Below are 19,077 nucleotides of genomic sequence, written 5' to 3'. Positions count from 1 at the left end.
ACACTTCCATCCACCTTTTTTCCAGGCACTCCCTCCCTCTCTTGCCTACCTGCAATTGCACCACTACAGTGTGGCAAGGGAGAGAAGTTACACAGCCACGTATCAGGCTACGTCCGCCTTCTCTACCATCTTGGTCTCAAGTTGCCAAGTTTATTAATGAATTTCCTAACCCACCCATCAAAAGTGCATGTCTGAGCAGCTTATAGGGTAGGGGAGTATATGTTGGGTCAGCTTTGAATTTAGCAGAAATGTTTGTAATCTAAGACGCAGAGTTCAGGCTCTTGTACTGAAAATATTGAGCTCCCAGGGGTTCCTTTTAAGCCACATGGCTGTATTGAGACCTGCTTGGCTCAGAGGAACAGTTGGGCCCAGGATGGCTGTGGAGGAGGAAAAAGCAGCCTGATGTGTGGCTGTTCAGCTCCTCTCCCATGCCGCACTATAGGGAGGAAGCCAGCCTGCCAGAAACGGAGCATATTCATCAGACTGCACAGAATTCTGCACGGAAAAGGCAGAATTCTGCGCAGTCTGTGGAAAAGGGGAATTCTGTACAAATTCTGTAGTGCGCCATAACACAGTATTCCCCCAGAAGTATCTCATGTTGTGCAGAAGGCCTTAAAGCAATATGAGTACAGTCAGTAGCCCCAGGACATAGAGGGGAATTTTCTCTCTCATAAGTCTCTCATTGTTCTTTCTATGTTGGGGTGATAGGAAGGAAATATGTTTATACTTGCTATTTTGAGAAGCCTAGAGAATTGATTCTGGCCCTATGATACATCCTTCCCAGCTGCATCTAGTGCTGAGCCTACAGTCTCTGCTTCCTCCAGAACTGGGCCTATATCATCTACAGACAACAAACTTTTTTTTGGGTGTTATTGGGGTTCCTGATACTTAGTATAAACTCTGAAAGAAATGAGTCCCAAGCAAGATTAACATTAGTGAGGGAAGTGTCAGACGCAAATGTATTCCTTACATCCAAGCCCACTGTACCAAAATAATAGAAGGGATGAAGTCCACACTCAATATAAGAACAGGACAATTATTTTATTTACAATAGCAGCAAACATTATATAAGAAAGGTAGGAATGAAGACAAAGCCAGTCTCATTACAGAAACAACTTAGAGTAAGCGCACATAAATCTCTAACTAGACTCTGAAGTATAGAGTCACTCTGGCCCCCAGAGCACTAATACACAAGTACATGGCACATACAACCTGATACAGGCCTCCAGATGTCAGTGTGTCCCTCAGATGGACAGTCTGATCCAATGCAGGTTTGCTCCAATGGGTGGGATATTGATACATTAGCCTCTTTCTCTGATAAGAGCCTCTTTTTATAGAGAAATCACAAGCTGTAGCTGTACTGGTATTTTCTGTCCTGGCAATGATGTCAATTCTGATAACAAACTTGCCTTGGAACATTGGGAACCTCAACCTCAGCATTCTGTTCGTGTGCCAGGTTGCAGCCTCATGAAGCAACAGGCTTTATGAGGCTGCAACCTGGCACACGAACAGAACAGGCTTTATAGATGAAAGTGAGTTTGCATATCGTAATCAGGTTGTTAATTCTGGATAGTGCCATGCACTTATGAATCCATATATTTTGCCAAATAGGTATGTGCAAGACTGTACATAGTGCTTGTTTTGCCTCTATGTACTACTAAAATGAGATCATCAGGGCTTCTCAGACACTGAAAGCTGATGTGGCTTATATAAGGTGAAGCACAAGGCAGTTAACACTGTCATTGAATTCTAAAATGTCTAGCACTTAAAATGCTGAAAAGTCAGGTCTATTTCTGGGCATTCATATGACACCTCTGTGAACCTAAACATTTGAACTGTAGTCACTTTTAGGTTACATCCCAGGAACTATGGGCCAGATTCTATATATGATGCTCAGAATTGTGCATGGAAATTTGGGCGTGTGTGCAATTTAATTGGTTCAGTCTAATTAGTGCTAATTGGGCCCCAAACAACCAATTATTGGCACTAATTGCAAAAATTTGGATTTGCACATGCATCTTGCTAAGCACTATTCTATAAAGATGCACATGTAAATCCTTTAGTGCATAAATGGAAAGGGGCGTGGCCATGTGAGGCGCGTAGGAAGGTCAGGGCGTTCATCAGAGATACGCATAATATTATGGAATTTGGAGGATCCGCACCTGATGTACACTGGCTTTCAGTTGATGTAAATGCATGCGCCTAAACATTGGGCACGGATCTGGGAGGTATACGCTATTCTATGAAAGGCACCCAACTCGGAGGAGCACTGTTTTGTTCAATGTCCAAATGTGGGCACCATTTATAAAATTCCTCCCTATATGTGTAACTACCAGTGTACAGCAGAGCTACTAGTAGAACTAATGCTCGTCTTGAAATCCATTTATACAGACAGCTTCCGGTTATATATGGTGTGCCTTTTTATATGTTTAAAAGATACATAAGTCGTTGAATACTGACATAATTTTCTATGAGTAATTTTCAAAGTGAAAGCACATGTGTACTTTTGTTTTGATAATGCTGTAGAATGCAAATTTCTTATGAGTGTGCACATCTATCAGTTTATCCCTTTAATGGTTATTTTGTATGTATGTTTCTACTTGATCATATTTTGAAATTTTTACTTTTTTGTTTACTTTAACAGGTGTTACAAGATTTGATCTGTTGGGTGATTTTGGAAGATTCAATTGGCTGGGGAATTTTTATATTGTATTATCATACAATTTGCTGTTTACTATTATGACCACACTGTGTCTGATCAGAACATTTACTTCTGCTGTGCGGGAAGAACTTCTCAAAGCAATAGGTAAAGCACTGGTTTTTATTTCATATTACCAGTATGTTTTATGAATTTGGACACTTGGATCCTAGATTTATGTTTATGGTCTTCAGTTGAATTTTTGATCTGCTTGAAATGTTTTCACATTTTGAATCCTTGAGATTTTTCTTAACTTTCACCTTTACCTTTAACATGTTGTTTTACATTAATTTAGGGCCTTTGTATTTTTTATTTATTTATTTTATTTGTTACATTTGTATCCCACCTTTTCCCACTTATTAGTAGGCTCAAAGTGACTTACATAGTTCCGGAGAGGTAGTTACAGACTCCGGTGTGAACAAATACAGTATAGATGTACTATTACAGTGACAAGTACAGTAAAGAAGTATTGTTAAATAGGTTGGGGTGATTCAGACAAAATGTTAGTGTGATCATGCGTCGGGGTTGAAAACTGTCCATTTCCTGATTAAAATGCCATATTTCATTGTTCAGTGCCTTAGCAGGTAGTGCTCAGTAATTTCTACATAATCGCTAATGTGGAAAAGGAGTGTGGAATGGGCAGGACTGTGCCTTACAGTTAGTGTAGATAGAGGTAATTGCTCTGTATTAACTGCTCCACAATATCTGCTGCATTAGCAGAGCTGCCAAGGGAGCCCTGTTCTTGAGAGGGAGATTTTAGTACATGCCCCACTCTGCCTCAGCCCCATTCACTCTTCCTCATGGCTTCACCCTCTGACTCACCTCAGTTCCATGGCCATTCCATAAAATACCTTATTTATACCAATGACAGCAGGGGTGGGTGAAAGGAAGTGTTTCAGTGCACACCATTTTTGACTGGCTCCAGCAGAGCATAGCCACCATAAAAGTGTCTGTGCCAGACGACTTACCGGTCGGGGGAAGGTTACAATTTTTTCACCAAAGGTGGCCCCTCATAACTTCCGACTGGTGGGTTCTTCAAATTGTTCAGCTAGGGTACACCCTCAATTTGAAATCCAAACCTCCAAATTGCCCACCGAGAGCTCATTCTTTCAGCTCTCAGCTCAAGCAAGTGCTTGTAGAGGAACTCTCCGCCCTTCTAAAGTTCCATGTGGTCAGACCCGTTCCACCAGGGGAAGAAGGGCTGGGATTCTATTTCAGGTACTTCCTTGTGCAGAAAAAGACAGGGGGGATGCATCCCATCCTAGACCTAAAGGCCCTGAACAAATTCCTGGTTCAAGAAAAGTTCAGGATATTTTCCCTGGGCACCCTTCTTCCCATGATTCAGAAAAACGATTGGCTATTCTCTCTGGACTTGAAGGATACATATACACATATCCTGATACTTTCATCTCACAGGATGCATCTTCGATTTCGGCTGGGAAGACATCATTTTCAGTACCGCATTTTGCCTTTTGGCCTCGTATCAGCTCCCAGGGTATTTACTAAATGTCTAGCAGTAGTTGCAGCATCGCTACGCAGACTGGGAGTGCATGTGTTCCCTTATCTCGATGATTGGCTGGTGAAGAGCACCTCAGAGGACGGTGCTCGGGAGTCCATGTGGGAGACTATTCAGGTGCTCGAGCTACTAGGGTTGGTAATAAATTACCCCAAGTCCCATCTCTCCCCTGTCCAGCAATTGAAATTAAGCGGACTGTTCGAGCCTATCTCACCGAGACTCGGGTGGACAACCTTCTGTCCTTCACATCCAAGGTTTGGACATCACAGCAAGTCACAGCTCGGCAGATGTTGAGGTTGTTGGGCCACATGGCTTTCACAGTATATGTTATACCCATGGCACGTCTGCACATGAGATCTGCTAAATGGACCCTGGCTTCTCAGTGGTATCAAGCCACGGGGAGTCTAGAAGATGTCACCCGAGTGTCCCCCAAGCTGGTACGCTCTCTTCAGTGGTGGACATTTCAATCCAATCTGATCTTCTGACTTCCTTTCCAAATTCCTCAGCCACAAAAAGTGCTGATGACGGATGCATCTCTCTTGGGGTAGGGGGCTCATGTAGATGGGCTTCACACTTAGAGAGCCTGTCCCTCCCAGGAAACAGATCTTCAGATCAACCTTCTGGAGATCTGAGTGATCTGGAACACTCTAAAGGCTTTCAGAGATAGGCTGTCCAACCAAATTATCTTAATTCAAACAGACAATCAGGTTGCGATGTATTACACCAACAAGCAGGGGGGCACCGGATGTCGCCCTCTGTCAGGAAGCCGTCCAGATGAGGCTCTAGGCACGCCATCATGGCATGTTTCTACAAGCCACTTATCTGGCAGGTGTAAACAGCCTGGCTGAGCAGGGTAATGCAACCTCACATGTGGTCTCTGAACATGGGCGTAGCCCGCAAGATCTACCGAGCATGGGGCACCCCCTCGGTGGATCGTTTTGCCGCTCAAATCAATCACAAGGTCCCTCAGTTCTGTTCCAGGCTTCAGGCCCACAACAGACTACCATCAGATGCCTTTCTCTTACACTGGGGAACAGGCCTTCTGTATGCGTATCCTCCTATACCTCTAGTAGGGAAGACTTTGTTGAAACTCAAGCAAGATCGTGGAACCATGATTTTGATTGCATCATACTGGCCGCATCAGATATGGTTTCCTCCTCTTCTGGAATTTTATTCCGAAGGACCGTGGAGATTGGAGTGTTTCCCTGCCCTCATCACTCAGAACGAGGGGTCGCTTCTGTATCCGAACCTCCATTCTCTGGCTCGCGGTCTGGATGTTCAGAGCCTAGAATTCACTTCCTTGGGCCTTTCAGAAGTTGTCTCCTGAGTCTTGCTAACTTCCAGGAAAGATTCCACTGTTACTCTTTTAAATGGAGGAGGTTTGCTGTCTGGTGTGACTGCAAGGTCATAGATCTCCATTCTTGTCCTACACAGACTCTGCTTGAATACCTTGTACACCTAGGAGAGTGTGGTCTCAAGACCAACTCTGTAAGGGTTCACCTTAGTGCAATTAGTGTGTATTATCAGTGTGTAGAAGGAAAGTCTATTTCTGGACAGCCTTTAGTTTATTTATTTATGGTTCATTTATATCCCACATTTTCCCACACATGCTGGCACAATGTGGCTTACAGAAAATTAGGAGGAATTACAAATTATGAAGATACAGATAAAGCGAGAAAAAAAAGGTTAAACAAGGGGAGCATTGACTAACAGTGGAAAACTAAGCAGGGTGGGGAATGTAAAGGGGAATATTAATCAGCAGGGGAACAAGGGGAGTAGGTTGCAGCAGAGAAGTAAGTCTTCAGTAATTTCTTGAAGAGGGTGTGATCCATTTGCATTTTGAGGCGCCTCGGCAGAGCATTCCACATAGTTGTTCGCTTCATGAGAGGTTTGCTTTTGTCGAAGTCCCCCTGTCAAACCTCCACCATTGTCATGTGATCTTAACGTCGTTCTCACGCAGCTGATGAAAGCTTCTTTGAGTTACTATATTCCTGCTATCTGAAGTACTTGACCTGGAAGGTCGTTTTCTTGGTGGCTGTTACTTCACGCCTTAGTAGTACATGCACCTTATACTAAGCTTCATCACAACAGAGTAGTCCTCCGCAAGCACCCTAAGTTTCTGCCGAAGATGGTGTCGGAGTTCCATCTGAACCAGTCGATTGTCTTGCCAACATTTTTTCCCCGTCCTCATGCCCACCCTGGTGAAAGCAGCTTGCACACCTTGGACTGCAAGAAAGCGTTGGCTTTTTACTTGGAGCAGATGAGGCCCTTCAGACAGTCCGCCCAGTTGTTTGTCTCTTTTGATCCCAACAGGAGGGGAGTCGCCATCGGTAAACGCACCATTTCCAGTTGGCTAGCAGATTGCATTTCCTTCGCTTATGCCCAAGCTGGGCTGACTTTGGAGGGCCATGTCACTGCTCATAATGTCAGAACCATGGCTACATCGGTAGCTCATTTAGAGTCCACCTCCATTGAAGAGTTTTGCAAGGCTGCAACGTGGTCTTCAGTCCACACATTCACATCTCACTATTGCCTGTTTGCTTTTTTTGGCCACCGCCACACATTCAGCAGAAGATTTCAGCTTATTTTTTACAACGACACCTAGATCTTTTTCTTGGTTGCTGACCCCCACAGTGGACCCTATCATCAGTTAACTGATTTGGATTATTCTTTCCAATGTGCATTGCAATGTGCATTTGTCTACATTAAAGTTTATCTGCATTTGGACGCCCACTCTTCCAATTTCCTAAGGTCTTCCTGCAATATTTCACAGTCTGCAGGTGTTTTAACAACCTTGAATAGCTTTGTGTCGTCTGCAAATTTAATCACCTCCCTCATTGTTTCAATTTTCATATCGTTTTTTAAATATGTTAAATAGCTCTGGTCCCAGTACTGATCCCTGTGACACTCCACTGTTCATACTCTTCCATTGAGAGAAATGACCATTTAACCCTACCCTTCTGTTTTCTGTCCAATAGCCAATTCCTAATCCACTCTAGAACCTTTCCTCCTATCCCATGACTCTAATTTTCTCATGAGGAACTTTATCAAAAGCTTTCGGAAAATCTAGATAAACTACATCAGCCGGCTCCCCTTTATCCACATGCTTATTCATGCCTTCAAAGAAATGAAGCAAAGAGCAACTTTTTTTTTTTTTTTTGCAACTCAAGTTTAACCAGACATCAAGTGTGGATTTCAGTATGGTTTCTGTGCTATACCCAGTACAGAAGTCAGACTGATGATAATGAAATATTTTATACTGATCAGTAAACCTTTGTGGTTGTTCAAGTACAGCCTGCTCAATAAACTTAGCCAGAAATGGTACTCAAAATCGGGCCGTCATTGCTCAAATTTTGAGGGTCTGCAGACACTTTCTTCAGAACTGGATGAATTAAAACTTGTTTTACTGATTCAGAAAAATAATCTTGGTGTAAAAGGGATGTTTATCAGTGTGACAATTTAAAACGAATTGGAGAACATTTTTCTTCACCCATTGTGTAATTAAACTCAGGAATTCGTTGCCAGAGAATGTAGTAAAAGCAGTTAGCTTAGCGGGGTTTAAAAAGGTTTTGGATGGCTTCCTAAAAGAAAAATCCATAAGACATTATTAAGATGAACTTAGGGAAAATCCACTGCTTATTTCTAGGATTAATAGCATAAAATGTGTTGTACTTTTTTGGGATCTTGCCAGGTACTTGTGACCTGGATTGGCCACTGTTGGAAACAGGATGCTGGGCTTGATGGATTTTCAGTCTGTCCCAGTATGGCAATACTTATGTATCTTTAATATAGGTTGCGTAACTGTGCAAGTCTTGTAGTTTTGGCAGTCTCTGTTGCTCCTATTGTTAAAATACTGGGTTTTGCCCTATTCAAAACTAAATTGTTCTCAGATAGCTAAAAAATCAATATCATAGCAGAAGTGTATTTCTGGGTGGGCTCACAAATTTCCTCTTCCCACATGCTCTCTCCCCTCCTGTATTAAAACAAAAAAAATGAATACCTTGGCTGGTGAGGACTCCCAAGCCCCACCAGCTGAAGACATCATTTGTGGAGCCCCCTAGGGCAGTCTGAACAGTGGAGAAGTTGGTGACATGCATTCAGGAACCAACACTGCCTCCCTCCCCCAATATATACTCAGTTCATGTGTATGAACTGTGCATGCACGGGGATGCCAGCATCAGCAGCTCAACTTCCCACTGTTCAGGTGTCGGGGTGGGAGTGGGGGGCTCCACAGTGGACAACCAGCAACACCAATGAAGTGCTCTACTGCTGGATGGACCCCTGCCTACCTTGTGTCTGCTATGGCTTCATGTAGTGGCGTAAGTTTACCACTATCCTTCAGTTGGTGGTTCTTTTAATTTGACTATCTTCACTGATGGGGAGGACAGGGGAAAGCTGAAACTAACTAATTTTATACTTTCTTTGTGAAAGTAAAATAATTCATTGGGGAGCTGCTGTCCACCTGTCTGCATTCTAGACTATGAAGAACAAAGAATATGTGTGGAACTTTGTTAATTTCAGAATGGAGTGTACCTTTCCAAAATTGTTTAATGGGGTTATTCATTTTTGTAATACGACAGTTCTGGACTCAGTAGTGGCGAAAGATGGGGTCTTTGGCCAATAGCACCTACCTTCCCTTTGGTCTGTGCCCCCCCCCCCCCCCCCCCCCCCCCGATGAAAGAAATCACAGTGAACCTGGAAGATTTAATGATTCAAATAGACAAGTTAAAGATTGAAACACCACAGGGTACTGAAAGGAACTCAAACATGAAATTGCTGATCTGTTAGTGATCTGTAACCTTTTGTTAAAATAGTCCATAGTACCTGGAGATTGGAGGGTGGCCAGTGTAATGCTGATTTTTAAAAAGGGTTCCAAGGGTGATCCTGGAAATTACAGACCAGTAAGCCTGACTTCAGTTCCAGCGAAAATAGTGGAAAAACTTAATAAAATTATAGAACACACAGAACCCCCCACACACATTTACTAAGCCACGCAGCAAAGCAGCCGCTAGCGCGGCTTAGTAGACGGGGGGGGGGGGGGGGGGGGGGGGGGGTTTGAGATAGGGATAAAGTCCATGGGATAAAGTCAGCATAGATTCAGCCATGGAAGTCTTGCCTCACCAATTTGCTTCATTTCTATGAAGGCATGGATAAAGGTGAGCCGGTTGATATAGTGTGTCTAGATTTTCAGAAAGCTTTTGACAAAGTTCCTCATGAGAGACTCTTGATAATTAAAAAGTCATGGGATAGGCAGCTATGTCTTTCTGTGGATTAGGAATTGGTTATTGCACAGAAAACAGAGGGTAGGGTGAAATGGCCATTTTTCTCAATGGAAGAGGGTGAATACTGAATTGTCACATGGATCTGTACTGGAACCAGTGCTATTTAATATATTTATAAATGATATGGAAATCAAAACTATGAGGGAGGTAATTACATTTGCAGATAACAAAAAAAACTATTCAAAGTTGTAAAAACGCATATGGATTGTGAAATATTGCAGGACGATCTTAGGAAACTTGAAGACCTGGGCATCCAAATGGCAGGTGAAATTTAATGTGGACAGATGCAAAGTGATGCACATTGAAAAGAGTAATCTGAACCATAGTTAGATGATGCTGGGGTTCACCTTAGGAGTCTGCACTCAAGAAAAAGATCTAGGTGTCATTGCAGACAGTACGCTGAAATCTTCTGCCCAGTGTGCTGCGGCGGACAAAAAAAGCCAACAGGATGTTAGGAATTATTAGGAAAGGAATGCAAAATAAGACCTAGAATATCATAATGCCTTCTATCGCTCCATAGTGTGACCTCACCTTGAGTATTACGTTCAGTTCTGGTTGCCGTATCTCAAGAAAGATACAGCAGAATTAGAAAAGGTTCAAAGAAGAACAACCAAAATGATAAAGGGAATGGAACTCCTCCCATATGTTAGGGCTTTTTGGTTTGCAAAAGAGAAGGCTGGGGGGAGGTATGATTGAGGTGTATAAAATCCTGAGTGGTGCTGAATGGGTAAAAGTTAATCAATTTTTCACTCTTTCACAAAGTATGAAGACTAGGGGGACACTCAATGAAATTACATGTAAATACTTTTAAAACAAATAGGAGGAAATATTTTTTCAAAAGAATAGTTACACTCTGAAACTCGCTGCCAGAGGATGTGGTAACAGCAGTTAACGTATCTGGGTTTAAAAAAGGTATAGACAAGTTCCTGGAGGAAAAGTCTATAGTTCACTATTGAGATAGATATTAGGGAAGCTACTGCTTGCCCTGGGTTTGGTAGCATGGAATGTTTCTGCTGTTTGGGTTTCTGCCAGGTACTTGTAATCTGGATTGGCCACTGCTGGAAGCAGAATACTAGGCTAGATTGACCATTGGTCTGACCCAGTATAGCTGCTGTTAATTTTTTTATGACTGCCAGGTCTTTTCTGCCCAAAACCAGAACCCGAAGAATCAGAAATTTGCAGAACCCCAATGAAGACACACATGCAGAACATAAGTTTACCCTACTGGGTCAGAACAAAGGTCCACATAGCTCAGTATCCTGTTTCCAACAGTGGCCAGACCAGGTTACAAGGATCTTGCAGAGTGCCAAAAAGAAGCACAATTCATGCTGCTTTACCCCAAAGATAAGCAGTATCTTTACTCATGCCTACCTTACTACTTTACTCATGAATTTTTCTTACAGAAATTTGTCCAAACCTTTTTAAAATTAGCTATATTAACTGCTTTTACTACTTAGTCCGGCAATGAGTTCCAGAGCTTAACTATATGAGGAGCAAGGCCTTGGTTCAGCAAGGACTGGAGCAGGATCAATAAGTGTCTAACGCAACCGGTGTGCTGTGGTCGAGAGGGGATCCCACAAAACTTTCCTGTGGCTTCTCTTCCCGGGCTCTGCAGCTGTGTGCGCTCCCTGCTTTCTTCTCTTTGCAGCTCCAGGCCGCTGGCACTCCTCTTAGTGTGCAGCTGCTGTTGAGGGTTCAGGACATAATTTGTCTAGGTAAATGCACATGGAAGATAATTTTAGAACTGACTGCATAAGTGCAGGGGCAGCCCATGGCAATCTGTTGCCCAAGGCAGAGATGAAATGCCACCTGTGCCCAGTCTAGCATCTCCCCTTTTCCCTCCTCAACCCTTTACCTTATATTTTTTCCAAAATGAGGCAGCAGCAACGATTCCCATAGGCTGCCCTGCCGCGGTGCCACTAGCACTGACCTCTTTGCTATTGCGTCCTGCCTCTGAGGAAACAGGAAGTTACATCAAGAGGCTGGTGCTGGTGGCATCGCGGCAGGGCAGCCTATGGGAATCACTGCCACTTTGTGGGAAAAAAACTAAGATAAAAGGGTTGAGGAGGGAAGGGGAGCGTGCTGCCTGAGGCCCCCACCTCAGGTGGCCTAATGGTAGGGCCGCCCCTTCATGAATGGATGTGCTGGTATGTGTGTGTAAATAGCAATTTTAGAAAGCGAAAAGAACACATGCCCTGCCTTTCTGAAAATTGCTACTTCCGTAGTATCTGCAGCAGATAAATCCAGACTTGTGGGTACTTAGCAGTGGCAGGCACTTGTATTTATGATAGCTCTGGTACTGCTATTAATATATGGGTGTGCAGTTGCCAGGATTTACATCTGTACTGTGCATATTTTGCATTTTGGGAAGTATACCCTAAACCAGAGGTTTTCAATCCAGTCCTTGGAGCATATCAGCCAGTGTGTGAATTCAGTGGGGATATCCTGAAAACCCCCAGTGGCTGGGTGTGCCACAAGGACTGAGTTGAAAACCTCCGCCCTAATCTCTGCACAGATATGCCCATCTCCACCCCCCCCCCCCACCCCCCGAGGAATGCCTACTTAAAAACATTTTAAAAGTATGGCCAGAAATAATTCCTATGTTTACTATTATATATGTATCCGGTTTAGTATTTTGGAAACTGCTCTTTTGTGAAAACCCAGTTTTTGATGTAGGAAGCCTATCTAAACTGAACCCTCCTACAATTGTGTATCTTCAGCAAATAGTAGGTAAATAGACCCAAATCCGCATTTGAGAAACCAATAGGATGGAAATATTCTGAATTTAGTTATTTCATTTCAGCATCTTCAAGCTGTTTAATAGAGAGACCATAGCTAATTCCATTAGGAAAAATTCACATTTTGTTCACAATTTTAGAACTTAATTGCTGTCTTTCATATATTAATATATAATTATCATCTTTGTTCAGGTTTAGATAAACTTCAGCTATCAAATAATTCTAGAGACTCTGATTCTGCTAAACCTTCCACAAATGGGCATCAGAAAGCACTGTGAGGTATACAATCAAAAATAAGATGAAAACCTCAACGCGACATTCCTCATCTTCATGAAAATATTTTTGGCTTGAACTTTGTTGTTATGCTGCATTGGACTCAAATTCGTCATGCTGTTATATGCACTGCGTGCTTCAAAGAGAAGCAAGAACTACTTATGTGTAATTGAGCCGTTTTCACGTGATCATTTCGATCCATTTCACTTTACTTACCAAAGAAAGTAAAGTTTTCGTAGATTCTGTAGCCTGTGCCAAAACTGAACTTTCTGTAAGGAGACCTGCTGTTCTAATCCAGTGTTTCTCAACTTAAGCGTTCCTGGACCACCAAACCTGTCTTGATTTTAGGATATTCAATGACTGTGTGTGAGGGATTGTATACAAATCCATCTTGTTGCAGTTCATTATGACCGTCCTGCAAACTGGATTAAGCAGGACTGACCTCAGACTTCTGTTCTAAACTGATTTGGCACTGTCTGTTGATCCTCCTGAAATTTGAATTTTGAATCTGTGTAAGTAGTAGAGTCTATTTTACTACCTTTTCAAAAAAAATTGTTTTTGACTCAAAGGTATCTATATTGTGCTAAACTGGTTCTTATTTTCTATAACACATCTAGTTTTCTGCCATAGAAAAATCACAGTAAAATGCAACTTGTTAAAACCATGATGCTTCCACCAGTAGTGTGCATCTTATATCTGTTCTTTTTTCATAGAACCTGTGCTACTGATTGTGAGACATGTGAAATTTGGTCAGTTCCCCCATATGTCACCTGCTTGTATTTCTAGGTCAAAATAGTAAATTTTCACAGTGATTTGGTTAGTTGTAGTGTAAGGTGGAAGGCTCTGATCGTATAACAATGTACACTTAGACCTTCACCTTGTACTGGAGGAGTCATTAAACACTGCAATTTTACATTGTCTCTAAAGTAGAATGCTAAGTTGTACAATGTGGTAGTGATCGGCTACAGGGTCTACATATATCTTCTAGCTACAGGCTAAGGTAAGCATTTTCCTAATATTGTTGGCGACATCAGAGATAACGGGCATTTTTATGATAGTCTCATTTTCAAATATCACATCAGTGCCTAAATGCTGTACAGGCTAGTCTGTCTATTTAGACTCACAGAGAGTTTTGTTTGGGTATGACGGATTTGTTTGACATCTTAACAAAATTGCAACAAGCTGTCTTAGAATTAAAAATATATTGGAAGCGTAAATACTAAAAAAAAACAAAACCTTGTATGTTTAAGTAAACTAGGGAGCCCTTTTACTATGGTGCAGTAAAGGTTTGCAGTCATAGCGCATTGTACAAATTAATGCGCGATAACTGCAAATCCTCTATCGTAACTGTTGGGGGCTATGCCTGCCCAGCATCTTCCCATACAGTTAATGTAGGGACAGTGTACTTATTGCACATTAACTGCATTGCAGATAATATGGCTGCAAGGCACAGTCCACACTCATTCCCTACCTCTTTCCATGGTATACACTTAATGCAGGAATTAGCACACATTAATTTCTAGCCATTGCATTAATTGCTAGCCTTGAGTGCTTAATGCACTTTAGTAAAAGACCCCTTAAATTTCACAAATAGAATGTTCTGGTTCTGTAAGGTAAAGTTCTATTGTTGCACACAGACTTTAGAGCAGAATAGTCATCATGTACAAACTATTTGTTTATAAGCAGTAAATCCTGCACCACTATGCTCTGACCTTTTTGATCGATGAAGAAGCTATGATCTATCACTGTGATTAATAATGAAATGTCAAGTTTGAGTTCCTTCTTTTCAGCTTAGCTGGGAACCAGTGTACTCCTGAAGTCATATTTGTGTTTCCCAGCAGAAAATAGATGCAAATACAATTCTTGTGCAGCACAATGTCAGGTCATTGAGCAACAGTGAAAATCTTGATGTAAAAATCTGCACACTAAGCCTTGCAGGTTACAGTTTGCTAGAGAAAACACTTTGTATACATAATAATATCAATAAATATTTGTAAACTAAAGCATCACAAAATTGGCAGTAATCGGGCTAGTAAGTTTTATCCCACAATGATGTACCGAAGCATCTGCAAACCAGCATCCCAAATCTAGTATATTACTGAGTCATGTTTTTTAGCAGAGAATTGTAGGACGTTTCCCACGATGCACAAGGAACTGGATTTGAGGCCAGTATTTAAATTTGCTGCCGACTGCTTTCTGTTAGTAGTTTGCTTTCTTAGTTTAGTTATTATAATTTGGCTATAATTTGCTGAGTGACTAGCATGTGTGTATATATATTTTGAATTAAGCTTTTGATTTATGTAGTTGGCTATTAGAGATGCTCAGTTTTTGGTTATCAACAAAGCAGAGGTATAGAAAACAAGTCAGTGCTGCAAATAAGGTTTACATATTATACATAATTCTGCATACATAAGACATAAATAGTGTCAGTTCTAGGTGTGTTTTGCTGGAGTGGTAAGTGCCCTTTAAGAAGGGTCCAGCCATATGCACGCACATGTTTGCCCATGTGCAGACAAACCATTTATGTAGGGAAAGGTGAGAAGGAGAGCCCCAGAACAGGAAGCAGCAGGGACTCCAATCCCAGCAGCATGAAAATAGATGAAAACCCTGTTGTAGCTCAGAGATGAGTGGGACAGTAGGGACCCAATTCTTGCCAGCAGCAGAAATGGCAGCAACAGCAGCTCTCAGTGGCAGAAAACTCAGTGGGCCTGTGAAGACCTAGTTCCATCACTTGAAGAGCAGGCAGCTCTATAAGTGATGGTGGAGGAGCCAGCTAGCATAGAGTAGGTAAGAATGGGAGAGGGAGGATGAGTGAGTACAGGGGGAGAGGGTATGGAGTGGAGGATTGGAGGGGGCAAGGGGTGCAGTGAATGGAATGGGTTTGTGGAGGAGAGTAGTAAAGATGATAGAGATTCAGTGCAAGGGGTGACTTGAGGTAAGATAATAGGAAGGAGGAGCCAGAGACCATCCAAAGTGAAGAATGCAAGTGTGAGAGTTCACCACCTTCTCTCGCTCCATAAAGACACCCCTTTCACTCAGCTGCACTCATACAACACACAGGCACATGCTTCCCACCCCCTTACAACTCAATCTCACTTCTGTTCAATACAATCACACATGAACACCATCCACCCTTACCCTTTCTCCACCAACTTACTACATATGCAATTCCACACTTATATACATACCCATCCTCCCTCTCAATGAAATCTATTTATGATGCTTACAAATATGTAAGCATCGTAAATATTTGTTAGCTAATTTGAAATTCAGAATGAATGTCCAGCATGTTAGGATCCACATTTCCTACTGCTATACTAAAGGAAGCTTTTGTGTTATCAAGAGCCGCAACAGCTGATATACTTCATTATTAAATATGAGCCAAGTAGTTTAAAAGATCACAAATATGACTACTTTTGTTTGTACACAATTACAAGTTCACCATTATATGTATATATATATATATATATATATATATATATATATATATATATATAAAAGTGTGGTCTGCTATGGAGAAAACATGATGTCTGACATTCAGTATTATATTGCAGGAAGCAGCTTCCATGTTTCCGTTGCACTTCCGTTTTTGACATCTTTGTGAGCATATGAAACCAAAAGGAGGTAGATTCCATGGTCTGGAGACTTTTGCCTCTGAAAACATTTGACTTATGTTACAAAACATTTTTTTTTTCATTATGCTGGACAATTCATTTCATAGTTCTTCCCAGTATATTTGAGCTTTAGAGTTGTAGGTACCAGCTTTGAGTCCATGAGTCTTGGATGGAAAATACTTGTGTTCTGATTTTATTGATCTGTTAAGTGTTGTATTCACATAACTTGATGTTAATAATTTGTGGAATGAAACACATTTTTCAGTTTTTCCTGTTATGAAGATGAAGCTTTCAGCAGTAGAAAAATATTTGTTTGGCAAGTTGTTTTACAGTAGCAACTACTTACAAAAGAATCTACCTGGTCTTAATACATAAATCTGATTGTTAATGTTTGGGCGTACCAGCAGTGAATAGATGCATTTATAAATGTGTTGTTACTGTCTATCTGGGTTTGTATTATACTTCTAAATGTGTTTTCAGTGTGAATGTGAACAGATAGTCATCAGCTAATAAAGTTATTGTGTAATATCCTGTTGTACAGTATTCTTGTTTCATATTAAGTTAATTTTAAGCATATTTTCCACTTAACATAAAATTTGGCAAAACAATAAGGGGTCCTTTTACTAAGGTGCACTAACGAATTAGTATGTGTTAGTGCCATTCTGCCCATGGGCTGCGCAGCATTTAGGGGACACTAAATCCATTAGTGCACCTTAGTAAAAGGACCCCAAAGTCATCTGATTTTAAGGTTGAAACTTTTCCTAATTCTGGGTCAATGAATAGGTTGATATTTGTTAAATTGCATCATTAGCAGGTCAGTGTGTTTTTTAAGGTTTGCACAAACAAAACTCAAGTTGCACAGGGCATAAGGTTACTTGGTGAGTCAATCTTCTCTACAGGAGTGTATTGTTAGTAATGGGGCAAATAGGCTTTGCTTCAAAATTTTACAATTCTGTTTAGTTGTTAAGGTTTATCAGACTTAACCCTAAACTCCAGAGGTCTGCAGATAATGGATTCCTAATGTGTTGATTCATGATAAAAGTGTTTGTATTTACCCTTGATATCACCAGCTTTAAGTTATTGGGAGACTGATGCATCAAGGTGCGTTGTTTCTGATATTTTCTAGCTAATTAAAGGGCATTTAAAAATTTTTTTCAGTGTACAAAATTAAAAATGTATGTTGTAAAATAATTAGTGCAAAAGTCTAGTAGCCATATTGATTCTGGAAATAAAAGTGATCCTTGGGACTTCCATATATTCTCATCTTTAGATAGCTCTTTATATAGACTAATCACAATGATCACAACTTGAAAAAATTTTTTTTTAATAAATGTAAACTAATTGCATGCTTAGGGGGTGGTTATATAAAATAGGAGCTAATGTTTATGTACCGAATATGAATATAAATGATTAAAATACCTTCATATACATGCCTATGTGTGCACATACACGCACAAATGCCAGAAATCTGTTTAAGTGCTATTCTGTAAATGAGTTTATCTTACATAGCACATATTTTACAGATAGGTTTACACATGGGCAAAACTTACTCACATGCCTAACTTAGGGGGTCTTTTTCTAAGCCACAGTAGCGTTTTTAGCTCGCGGTAGAAATCAGCTGGCTGTAAACGTTGAGACACCCATTATATTCTTATGGTCGTCTCGGCATTTTCCCCCAGCTTTCCACCACGAGCTGTTTGTCCTAGTTAGATTGTAAGCTCTGTTGAGCAGGGACTGTCTATGTCCAGTGTGCATAAGTCTAGTAGCGCTATAGAAGTGATAAGTAAGTAGTAGAGCTAAAAACACTACCACAGCAGACCCCTTAAGATAATGCTTTGTTATATGTGTACCTCCTTTATCTAGGTCAAGCACTTATACCAGCTCACTCATATTTTTTCAGATTATGCTAGGCACCTAAATATAGATGTACTGTTATAGGCATGGAAGCAGGCAATTTATTAAAACAAACACCCGATATGGCCACATTTCACCCAAAAGGGCTGTGTCAGGGGTAGAGCTGTTATGATTTGATTAAAAACAAATAATAAAACTATAACAAACTAATTTCATTAAAAACAAATATTCATAAAAATAGACAAATTTTCTTTGATACAATGGTACAATTGAAGGTACTAACATGAACATGCGTAAGAGCCAAGGACCAAACCACATTGATGAGAACAAAATGTGCTTCAACTAATCATATTTGCTAAAAGTGGAAAAAGCAACAGGGAAAGATGATGTCAATGACTTAGCAATTGCTAATAAGGGGAAGACTTGTTTCCATTCCCCTTTAGGTATATGTCCCTTTTGGGTGCTGCTTCTGTTCTTTTGCATTTAGAATGGTTCTCAGGCTTATTTTTGAAAGAGAAGGACGCCCATCTTTCAACACAAATCGGAAGATGGGCGTCCTTCTCCCAGGGTCGCCCAAATCGGCATAATCGAAAGCAGATTTTGGACATCCCCAACTGCTTTCTGTCGCGGGGATGACCAAAGTTCCCAGGGGTGTATTGGAGGCGTAATGAAGGCGGGACTTGGGCGTGCCTAACACATGGGCGTCCTTGACCCATAATCGAAAAAAGAAGTGTGTCCCTGACAAGCACTTGGACGACTTGGTCCTTTTTTTTTTTTTTTTTTTTTGTTACGACCAAGCCACGAAAAGGTGCCCAAACTGACCAGATGACCACCGGAGGGAATCGGGGATGACCTCCCCTTACTCTCCCCCAGTTGTCACTAACCCCTTCCCACCCTCAAAAAAATTATTTAAAAATATTTTTTGCCAGCCTCTATGCCAGACTCAAATGTCATACTCAGGTCCATCGCAGCAGTATGCAGGTTCCTGGAGCAGTTTTAGTGGGTGCAGTGCACTTCAGACAGGCAGACCCAGGCCCATTTCCCCCTCCCCACCTGTGGTGGTAAATGAGCCCTCCAAAACCCACCAGAAACCCACTGTACC

The 19,077-nt window shown here is 41.3% G+C and overlaps 1 protein-coding gene across 3 annotated transcripts in view; it reads left to right on the top strand.

Moving 5' to 3' along the window:
* Window positions 1–18,151, top strand: part of LMBR1 (limb development membrane protein 1) — a 291,341-nt gene extending 273,190 nt beyond the window's left edge. For 2 of the 3 annotated variants that reach the window (XM_030198592.1, XM_030198605.1), the window contains 2 exons: window positions 2,645–2,806; window positions 12,427–16,649. In XM_030198592.1, coding sequence (XP_030054452.1) covers window positions 2,645–2,806; window positions 12,427–12,512 — 248 coding nt within the window. In that variant the 3' untranslated portion in view covers window positions 12,513–16,649. Of the gene's footprint in view, window positions 1–2,644; window positions 2,807–12,426; window positions 16,650–18,138 lie in introns of those variants that run through there. The other variant, XR_003941628.1, reaches the window with a different exon arrangement.
* Window positions 18,152–19,077: the final 926 nt, after the last annotated feature.

This window comes from Microcaecilia unicolor, chromosome 1, assembly GCF_901765095.1.
Source record: "Microcaecilia unicolor chromosome 1, aMicUni1.1, whole genome shotgun sequence".
NCBI classification, from domain to species: Eukaryota; Metazoa; Chordata; class Amphibia; order Gymnophiona; family Siphonopidae; genus Microcaecilia; species Microcaecilia unicolor.
This window is presented reverse-complemented; position numbering and strand designations above follow the sequence as displayed.